This window comes from Limulus polyphemus, unplaced genomic scaffold, assembly GCF_000517525.1.
Source record: "Limulus polyphemus unplaced genomic scaffold, Limulus_polyphemus-2.1.2 Scaffold320, whole genome shotgun sequence".
Classification (NCBI taxonomy): domain Eukaryota; kingdom Metazoa; phylum Arthropoda; class Merostomata; order Xiphosura; family Limulidae; genus Limulus; species Limulus polyphemus.
The window spans coordinates 252,829-264,586 of record NW_013665930.1 but is presented as its reverse complement, the minus strand read 5'-3'; the positions used below and the strand labels follow the sequence as shown (position 1 = coordinate 264,586).

General features: G+C 31.1%; 1 protein-coding gene across 2 annotated transcripts in view; it reads left to right on the top strand.

Annotated features, from left to right (window-relative positions):
* The first annotated feature begins 788 nt into the window (after positions 1-788).
* LOC106457349 (solute carrier family 35 member B1-like) overlaps positions 789-11,758 on the top strand; it is a 26,784-nt gene continuing 15,814 nt past the window's right edge. Inside the window, exons 1-3 of one of the 2 annotated variants that reach the window (XM_022383246.1) lie at positions 789-928; positions 7,409-7,512; positions 10,231-10,361. In XM_022383246.1, coding sequence (XP_022238954.1) covers position 7,512; positions 10,231-10,361 — 132 coding nt within the window. In that variant the 5' untranslated portion in view covers positions 789-928; positions 7,409-7,511. The other variant, XM_013916752.2, reaches the window with a different exon arrangement.

Here is an 11,758-nt window from a genome sequence, read left to right as displayed (position 1 = left end):
TGCCTAATGTTCGCTTGACTCAATTATCTATCTCTTCAATCCCGCTGGTTTTTCTCGCCAGGCTTATGTACTAAAAAAAAAAAAAGAGGCCGTCTAGCAAAACTCGGACTTCGCGGGTTCCTCGAAAATTCCTGATCCTTTGAGAAACTCCAGCGCGCATATCCGAGCGTCGTGTGACTTCCGCTGTCGTAACATATTGATTATTCATCGCTACGCCTCTCATTTTGCTAGGTATTGTTTAGTAAGGTTCCTTTCTAAAAATTTACAAGTAATCATAAAATAGACGAATTTCTGTGATGAAAATTATGCTCTAACAAACTGTTTCTTTATTACTTATACTAGTGAAAACGTAAAAAATACACCCTTCACAATAACGAGAATTAAATTTTGTTCTATTTTTGCAGGATAGTTTCGTATAGATACAAATGACGAACATTAACTATGAATAAATACTTGATTATAAACCTATTTTATATAATTTGTAAAATAATTGCCATATTTTACAGTTCCTCCACATCTTGCTTTTTATGATAAGTTTTTACGTCAGTATATTAATATTACTCGTTGAATAGAAAAATTTCTTAGTACGCGCCCCTGTGTCTCAGCAGTAAGATTGATGATGACAAAACGTTGTCGAAACGTTGTACCTTTGCTGTTATGTTAAACTTATATTAAAGTTTTTCTTCATTACCTATTCAAGCCGTCTCCAACCATTATTAGTAAGATTGTATGTTTATTGCTCTAAAAATCGCTTTTCGATATTCGTGGTGGGCACGGTCCATATTGCCCATTGTGTAACTTTGTGCTTAAGAATAAACAAAACAAAAAACTTGGTACACGTGTCATTTCGATATGTGTGAAACACTATTGCTAGATGGCACTACTGTCTACGTATTTTATTCATATTTGGAAGACCGGAGGGTCGAAAGTAAGTTAAGAGAAGTTGGTAGTGAGTAGACTCGAATTTTACTGTACTAGAAATAGCATTGCAGAGCAAATATCCAGATATGAATTTCCCACATAAACTAATCTTTTACGCGTTAGGAATATTTGTATGTTACTTTTACTTTGGAATAATGCAGGAGAAAATGTAAGTTTTATTGAAAATATGTTTCATTTTATCATTCAATTTTAGCCATAAAGTGTAACCTATATAACATTTAACTTGTAAGTTGTGACTAAAACTATTGAACTTGAAAGTTGAAGTAACGACAGGTAGTGTGGTATATGGAAACAACAAATATTATTGTTCAATAAATAATATTAATAAATGTTATTTGGTATTATAAGAATGACAAGTCATTTGCTGTTAATCTGTATTATGTTATAAAATATGTTAAGTATTATTAGAATCACGGTAATTTTTCTAATTCTAGTTCAGTAGTTGGATAATTGAGAACTATTGAATGGGAATATCCAACCTTATCCTTCTGTGAAGTAAATTACAAAGATATTTATACTGAAGATAGGAGGTACTCTTCATAGCATTTTTGTATGTTTTAATTTTAGGAAGTGTATACATATAATTTATTTAAGTGGGTGTGATATATTATACTAAGTAACGAAAATAAAGTATGTTATTGAGTTTAATTAAAGGTTGTTGTTTAAATGCCGGTTAAATAAATATTTGTTATTAACTAGCTTGAGATTTGGAGACTTGCTAATGTTTTCCTGTTTTTAAAAGAGGTGGTAAAAGTTGTCCTGAATATTGTAGAAAAGTTGTCTTACTCTTGATTTTTTTCTACTACAAGAAGTATCTGATAAAAGCTTTACAAAATCATGTAGTGAAATATGCTATTATAAGAGAAAATTAATATGGATTTACTAAAGGGAAGTCTTCTCTTACTAATATGTTAACTTTTTTCACAGATGTTACATTTTATCTAGATAATGAAAAAGGATCTGGTCTTGTTGCACTTAGATTTTCAAAAAGTTTTTGATAAGGTATCACACAAAAATCAGCTAAGAAAATTGATGAAACTTTGTAGAATGGATGGCAACTGCCTGTTGTAGAGAACAAGTGTAGAGGACGACGTTTCGAAAGTCTTCCGACTTTCATCTTCAGGTCAGTGTGTGTATGGTGTTATTGGTCTTTATAGTATTCTGGTGGATTAACACACACTCCTCTACACTTGTTCTCTACAACAGGTAGTTGACCTTCATTCTACAAAGTTTCATCATGAATACTCTGCCTAAACAATCTATCAAGGAATAGCTAAGAAAATTATTTTGGTAGGAGTAGGGGAAAAATTAGTAAACTGCCTTGTAGAATGGGGGATGAAATGAAACAAAAAGTTATTATAGGTGTTCAGTCAAACTGAATTCCTTATTACCAGTGGAATGTCTCGGATATCATTTCTTGGGACTGTTTTTTTCTCATTTACATTATGATGATGTAAAGGTATTACAGAGAGACTTGAATCAATTGGTAAGTTAGTCAAGTATTTTCGCTTACTCGATATAGCATGACCGATGAAAAAGATCTTAGCCTAGTGAGGCATAAGTCACTCAAGCCATTGAGACAGTGTTTTGTTGCTCATACCAGAGATGATAGAACTTTATGGTATATAGATATAAACCTATTGATTGAATATGAAAAAAAATATTTTCTTATGCAAATAACCATTCAGGCTTAATTTGGAATACTGTGTACAATTTTGGTCTACTTATTCAAGAAAGTAAATTGACTTATTGGAAAGGGTTCATAGGAGAGCTACTAGGATGATTCTGGGAATGGAAGGGTTATCTCATGGGTATAGGTTAAGATCTTGTAACTTGTTCTCTTTGTGAAAAGAAGAGTAAAAGGTGATATCTGTATTCAAGTTTAAAATATTATCCTGTATAAATATATCTAATTTCTTTATTCTATATTCTGAAGGCAGTAGGATGAGAGGACATAGTTAAAATTTGTAATAGATAGTCCAGGCTTTGATTAACACTGATTGAGCTATGAAATGAGTTACTATTGCAACTTATAAGACTTTAAAAGGGACAATCGATGATGTTCTGAAAAATAAAGGATGATTTTTTTTTTGGCAAGGGTTTGTGTGTAAGGACAGTTTTGAATGGTCTAAATGGTTTATCTTTTTGTCCCTATGTTACGTTAAATAGTACAATATTTGTGCTATCCTTAATTCTGTGATGTTTTTACTTGTAGAAGGTATAAAGGTAGTAAAGTAAATCTTCATAAGTCAACTAGGATTACTATTTTAAATGGATTTAAGCCCTTGTATGATGAGAAATGCAGGAAAAGGAACAATTTTGTTATATACTTGTATATATTAAACAATATCTTAGAGTTATAATACTTCAGTTCTTCAGCAAATATAGGTACTCAGTGACTAAAGGTTTCAAACATTTATTGACAGCCAAAGCCAAATTTTTGAGATAAATGTACAAATGTACCTTTCACAGAATGAGTTGAACCTTTTCAAATCTATACAACTTGTACATCATTTTAAACTTCTCAGAATTGAAGTTTATTTTCCACATCTTGGCCCACATATGAAACCATTCAGTTCATCCTAATTTGTAAACATCCTGAAATGCCACTATTTTGTTTCATCTCAGCATCACCAGCAAATTCAAGCCTTTTAATTACAGATAATGTGTGGAAAACTCTAATTAATTTGCGTTAATGAACTTGAAACTGTTTTTATAAGAAATACCACAACATTTATTTCTCAGTGTAACATGAATGCCATTCAAAATTGATATTTGTTTAAAATGAACATTTAAACTTGAAGTAAGTGTTTATATGTACATGCACACTTTACATATGATATGTCCATTTTAAAATTAGTTTGGCTGAAGTAGTTGATAAAATTGTAAGTAATTACATTTTCTTACATCTACATGAGGTATTTAGACTTAGATTGTTTTAAATTTTATTTTTTGCTATTTTTATGTGTAATATCACTATATTTCCCAAGTGTTTGAAAATACTTTCACCTCTCAGTTCACTCTCATTAAGAAACCTAAAGTTTTAATTTTACTATATGTAAGACAATGCTGTTTGTAAAGGAAAACATTTACAGACGTTATCTTAGAGGAGCAGAATACATCTTTTATACAACTTAATTTGTTATGAAACTTCTTTATAATTTTTTTTTCAAAACTATTATTGGAAATAACTAGTTGTTTGTTCTCCTTTTATTGTGTTGAATCTACTACTAGGTGACTAATTCTTACAAGAACAAAAGAAAAACCCATTTTTTGTGCCCATAGAATCTATATGCTGCAGTACAAAGCATATGATGTTCCAGCTGAATATAACTTCTAACATTGTCATTTGAAAGGAGGTTGAAATGCATTTGAAGATTCATAAGCAACTTCTAATTGCAATATAAAACCAACTTTAAATCAGTTTAATCTAGCTTACTATTTTAAGATCAAATATTCTTGGTCCTTCTATGTTCTCATAATGACTTAATTGTTTTAGTTAAGTGTTGGCTTATTTTTTATAAATAAGTATACTTATTTCTGAGAGTTCTTAGAGTTTATAGATGTTTAGATCAAAAGGATTTCTTTGGACTTGTTATTTTATAACATGTTAGGATTTTATGGAGGTTGACTTTGAGGATCTTAATGCATAGAGTAACATACTGTTTGTTCTTATGATTGTTTTTATGCGATTTACGATAAGCCTTTTCTTCTGTAATGAAATGTGTTAATTGTTTTGTAGCCAAGTGTATCTTCATAAATATTACTCGCCTCTCCAAAGAACAGATAGCTAATATGCTATGCCACTGCCAAAAAGTGTTTTGCGTGAGCCAAGAAGCCTTTGAATGAAACTCAATCCTACAAGTAATAATGTGTACTGCACCAATTTATGGTGCAATCATTATTTGATTATAGCCCTCCACCAATAGGAGGGTGACACATACTCCATGTGCAATACTACCCTTGAGCACTTTTTGCATACCAAATGTTCATTCTTTTTCTTAGCATGTTACTATTCTGTTATACTGTTTTTTTTTAATTAAAAATTACAGTTTTGCACTTACTTTTTTCAACTTTTCATTAACTTTCAAAGTGTTATCTTTCTTACTTTTCCTTTCTTGATTTTTAGAAAGAAAGATACAAATTTTAGAATTAATCTGAGGTAGAGCTCATGATATAAATTTTGGGCAGATAACTTGTATTTTCTACTTTTTCACATCAGGGGCTTCTGTCTTTTTCCATCTTGGAGATCCATTTTTATATCATTTTCAGAAATCCATTGTTCCATGCCTTCATCTTTATGTGTGACTTTTGTCCATTCCATTGCAAGACAGGCAGATTTTTCTTGCTCACTTTTTTAAGCCATTTACTCTTTAAGATTATTGCTGAAAGTGATTTATTAATGCTGGTTCATTAACCATTCTTTTCCTCTAGACCCTCCTACTGTTTCTTATCTTCTTGTTTACTTAGTTTTTGAGTGTGGTCTATCCAATTTTACAATTACTGATTATTGAATGACTTGATTGGCAACCTTCCATCTTTTACTTGGCCATTTTCTTTTCTTTCTCAGGTTTTTTGAGACTTTGTTTGGTTGCCCTCATCATCCAGTTCTTCTTGACTGGAGCCTCTGTTCAGTTCTCAGAAGTCATACATTCCTTCATTCAAACCCTTGGCCACCTGTTCACTGTACCATTTTTCTATTATGATATATTTTCTTGTATTTTGCAGGATAGTCACTCCAATATTTTTGTTTTGGAAGCCTCCCACATTCTTTACCACAGGGTCAGATTGATTTTGTTCCCAGATCATTCCTTCCTCCCCAAGATTTGGGCTGTAAGGGAGGGTGGTTGAATGTATTCTCTAATCATCCTCTTTGTTTCCTTTTCTTTTTCATGCATGATTATTCAGACTTCAGTTATCTCCTTTGTCCTGTTTGGGCAGTTCTCTGTTATTTTGTTCTTATTATTCTTTTTTGAGGCAATTGTAATTCACTATAGGATTATGCATGTGGTTGAGGTAAGTAGCTTTACAATTCCACATACCCTTGTGATACTTTTGCCACACAGGAGGTTCTTTAACAGTACCTTTGTATTGGGTAAAGAGTATTCCCTTCTTGAGACAGATGTGGTCTTCCACCAAGTAATGTTCTCACTAGGTTTGCCCCTCTAGTGGGTGACACACTCCGTGCGTTTTCCCTTTCTGTTACTCAGAAAGGAATTCACCTTTTAAATTTCTTTATCAACACCAGTCCCTCCATATTTTTCTCAATATTGGATTCTAATTATCTGTTTTGTGGAGAGGTGAGTAGCATTTCTGAAGTTAACATTTTCCTTATCCAAAAATGTATTACAGATAGATAATCACTGAAGCACCCACCCTTTCTCCCTATTGTAAATGTGTCTCTTTTGCCGCATGAAGAATGAGCTTTTGGTATGCACAATGTGCTCAGTGGGAGTATTCAGCATGGAGGGTATGTTCCTTCTCTTATAAGTTGAGGGATATATTCTAATGCTGATTGCATCATAGCCTGATACAGTACATGTTATTACATCTAAGGGTGTTTTTTTTATTCAAAGGCATGACTCATGCACAAAAACATTTGGCAATGGCATGAGGTATTAGCTATCTGTTCTATGGAAAGGTGAGTATCTATCTGAAATCAATTGTCATATAAGGAAAATTTTAACATTTTTGGAAAACAAAACAAGCTATTAATGTTTCTAATAATTCTGCTGTTACCAGTATCATGTAATTTTTAGTAGAAAGCATTTAGAACAATTTGGAAACTATTTTTCCAATCTAGGCCCATATATGCATCTGTGCAGTAAACAACTAATATTTGATTATACAGTAAAATTGATTAACATTTTAAGTGTCTTTGGAAACTCATTCTTTGTTTTAACATGATATACAATACATCTGAAGAAATGCTGGAAAATACATAAATTACTCCAAGTTTATCCATGATTCCTACTATTCATATATTTTTTTAATCACCTACAGTCCTGTAATTATACAACATATTCAGTATATACATACTGATGTTTGTTCCAAAGCATTTGTTTAACAATTATGTAGTACAAATTATGTCTCATTGTTTTGAAGGTAAGTGTGCATTTTTTTTGCATTGAAAACTAATTGTGAGAAATTTTATAGATTGTTAAAAATTTTCTACAGAAACTTGTTTCGGGTAGAACCATAGTTCATAAATTAAATGCTAATGATTAGTTGGTCCAAGTAATGTTTGTTATTATGTAACTATTCCTGTTTTTAAAAAAAAATACTACAAACTGTATATTGTTTCTCTCGGGCCTGAGTTAATTTCTCTGAAATCTTCTATACTCATCAGCTTTATTAGCACTAAATGTACTGAAAACAATAATGAAGTATCCTCTATTTACAGATGTGTACACAGTAAATGCTTATGTATTACAGCCAATTTTAACCAGTGAATTTTAAATTTCAGAACCCGAAGTAATTATGGTGAAGGAGATAAGAAAGAACGCTTCACATACACTTTGTCATTAGTGTTTGTTCAATGTGTCATTAATGCAGTTTTTGCCAAAATAAGTAAGTATTATAAGAAGCAGTAACTTTAAAAAAGATATATATGAAGCCCAGTCTATTATTTGATTTACCACTTGTCACTGCATTATATTGGTTTTGTGGAATTCCACCTCTCATCAGTCATCCTGTACAAGAACAAATTGAAAGAATAAGAGTAGGCTTCCTATTGTGGTGGACTGTATAATTCAGTGACAGGTGGTAAATTTAATGACAGATTAGGCTTTATATTTACCATTTAGTATTTTAAACAAGTTGTTGCATGAATATTTATTGCATTTATGCTGCATGTTCTTGAAAGTTCTATATAAATATTGGATCACTGCATGATTAAAAGACTTGTAAAATGAAATTTTGTTTCAATGAATGGTTAAATAAGCTTGACATAGAATTGAATTGTTTTTAAATTATTACAGAAGTTTTTTTATACGGTAGGATTTCTATTAGGTTGTCAAAAAATTAATGTTGCTTTTTTTAGATGAAAAAACCCGAACAACTTGTATATCAAAACATTTATTAAATGAAATATTCTCCATTCTTATCGATGATGCTTTTCCATCTTACAAAAAACATGTCCATGCCCTCTTTAACACCTTCCACATTTGCATACGTTTTCCAATTAAGATGGCATTGCAGCAAACAAAAAAGATGGTAATCTGATGGTGCCATATCTGGATAATATGGTGGGTGAGGGAGAACTTCCCAACCAAACTCCATAATCTTGTGTTGCATCAAACGTGCTACATGTGGACGTGCATTGTCGTAGAGAAGGGCATTGATTGACGAGTGAAGGGCATTTATGATGAAAGGCTTGATTTAAATGTGAATTGAGGAGTTCGAAATGAATTACTTCAAATGTCCCACCGAATGCAAAGCATCACTTTCTGTGGATGGAGTCCAGGTTTTGGGGTTGGAAGTGGTTTTTGGTGTTTAATATTCACATAGGGAATGCATTTTTCATCACCGGTGACAATTCTGTCCAAAAATGGTTCACATGCATTATGTGCCAGAAGAGACGAAGCAACGTTCATATATTGGAAACTATGATCATTGGAGAGTTCATGAGGCACTGAAACATCTTCTTTCTGGAGTTTTCCCATATTCATTAGATGTTACGTATTGTTTCATGAGAGACATGTAATTTCAGGATCATTTCATGAGTGTTGCCTTGGGTTGGACTCAACAAGCGACTTCAAAGCATCAATATCAGTTTCAACATGCCATCACAATTTTTAAGGCCAAAGTCACCTGAGCAAAATTTGATGAACCATTGTTTACACTTAGGAACGTTGAAAATATTTCCATAAACTTCTTTAATATTCCTTGTGGCTACAGAAACATTGTTTCTCTTCTTGTATTCAAATAGCATTACATGCCGAATGTGTGTCTCATCATGTGCCATCACTATAAGGGATTAGAGTATACTAAATTTTACACATTATATAGGCTACACTATATAAGTGTTTAAGCGGTTTGTTTAGCTATTATACATGATGTACGTTTATTTGGCGGTGGTTAATGAAAGTGTTCTAAAACGTCACATTAATTTCTTGACGACCTAATACTTTCTTAACAACACACACACACACACACACACACACACACACACACACACACACACACACACACACACACACACACACACACACACACACACACACACACACACACATACATATATATATGGGTGTGTTTGTGTGTGTGAATGATAGTTTCCCATTTGGCTACCAAAATATTTGTTTTCAACCTTGATACTTCTTAAACAGTATATATATATATATAAACTGAATATATATTAAAAAGTTAAAAAAATTTGTTTTCATGAAAACTATAACTTTGAATTTTATGTTATAAAAGGTTTTAAAAATTAAACTAATATATTTTTTATCAAGCAATTTTTATGGACTATGAAATTACACAAGTCATTTAGTTATATTTTGAGAATTTATTAGAATAAGTCTTCATATTCAAATATGTAAAATGTAAATACAAAGCTAACAAATTTGCTGAATAATTATATACAAGTAAAAATTTAATGATGAAATTTAAAGTATATCACAAGGAAAATAAGTTTATAGACAATATTCAAGTTTACAAAAAATGAGAAGTAAACTATTTTTAAACTACCTTTAAAAAGAAACGTCATTAATAAAATTTTGTCAATGAACAATTCTCACATTTAACAAAAGGGGAAAGAGTTATAGAATAAATATGAATAACAAATCATTTTCATCATCTGATTTGTTATTTCTTTTAAATCTTTTTTTTTTATCCATTTTTTACTTCTGAAGTTTACTGTAGGCCTATGCATGGTTACAGAATATCCAAAATATTTGGTACACAGACCATTCATTACAATTGTAGTGTTTCAGGGGCTGGTGTTGGATTAGTTTGAATAAGCTGGGAGTTGGGGTGTCATATTGTTTTCGCTCTCTTTAAAACTGTTTGATACAACTGTGGAAACAAGGATTCCTTAGTTCTGGATCTATACTTGTTGAAAAATTAATAACAAGAGCTTTTTTTTTAATACTTCTTCCAAGAAAAGACAGCTAGACATAATATTATTATTCTGTGTGTGTGTTGTATTTACAGTGTAATACTGGTGTAAGGAATATTAATTGTATCAAGATCAGCATTGTATTAGCAGTAAGTTTATATGATTTTAACATTTCATGTTTATGGCTGATTAGTCTATAGTTTACATTCTCATTTTTTACATCTTAGTGTTGGCAACATTTATGAATCAAGGACACGATGAAACAAAACAGAAATACTATGGTATGTGCTCTTTTTCATACTTAGGAGCTATGATTGCAAGTAATATGGCCCTTCAGCATGTGAACTATCCAACTCAGGTACATTGAAAATTGTTGTAGACTATTATTTCTAATTATTATGTCTAGCAGATGTACCTATGTGATGCATGGTGAGGAATTTATCAAAGTTTTTTTTTTCTTTTTTCTTTCTGAAATATATCAGTGGTAATATAAAGATTAAAAGTACCTAAAAATAAAATTATTCATGTCCATTGGGCTTGGTTATTTAAGAAACATTTTAGTTTTTTATGAAAAATCAAAAAGTGGCATGTAACTTTAAAATGTCTCATAATGAGGATGAAGACGGTTTACAAAACCTAAAATATTTTATTTACAAGGTTTGAACTTTTTGGAATACACTTATTCCACCTCCCCTCCAGTGAAATCTGAAAATTGTGTTACAAAGATGATTACTAACTAAAACTATACTATCATTACAATGACACAAAAAAACTTTTACTGGCCTCTACACCAATTTTAACAGTTGTAACCCCAACTTCTTTAAATGTAATCTGGTCATGTCATTGTTATACAGAATTTCTAATCTTTGTTCAAATTATTCTATTTTACACAAAGAAATTACCCCTCTACACAAACACATATTTGTTGTGGAAAATTTAGAACGTTAGTCTGGATACATTATTATTATTTTATTACCTTCTTTCCTTGTAGTATTGTTATATTTGTGTTATTCCTTGTGGATTCTAATTGTTTTAATAAGATATCTTTCCTTGTAGTATTGTTATATTTATGTGTTACTCCATATCAATACTAATATTTTTAAATGTGACTTCTTTCCTTGTAGTATTGTTATATTTATGTGTTGCTCCTTATCAATACTAATATTTTTTAAATGTGACTTCTTTCCTTGTAGTGTTGTTATATTTGTGTGTTACTCCCTGTGGATACCAATTTCTTAATGTTAATTCATACAGGATGCCCAGTTATATTGTATGTTTAATTATTGTACAATAAGTACATCTAAACATATTGAAAACTGCTAAGCATTTTCAAACAGTCATGTGTGTAATGCTGATTCATTACTTTGATTGAATTAAGCTTTACTCTTTTAGTTGCAATTTTTCCTGGACTATGGTGACTTGTTAATAGATAATTTAATCTAGAAAATTTTATGACATTAGTTATTTTTATTCTGATTTTCAGTATCAAACTTTCAAGCATATCAAATTAACCCTTTCCAGACGGGTCACAAGTGAAAGGCCATGTCATCTCGTTTGTTGACTCTCATTCAAAATATTATTGAACTACTATGTCATAAATTTATGTCAGTAAGTTTGGTATCAAACTAGATTATAATTCAAATTTTAGAACTATACATTACTCAATTTGTTAATTTAAAAGTAAATATTAAAAACACATAAAGATATTGATTTTTGTGTGTCACATGGTATGTTGAATGCAGCACTGGTTCAAAT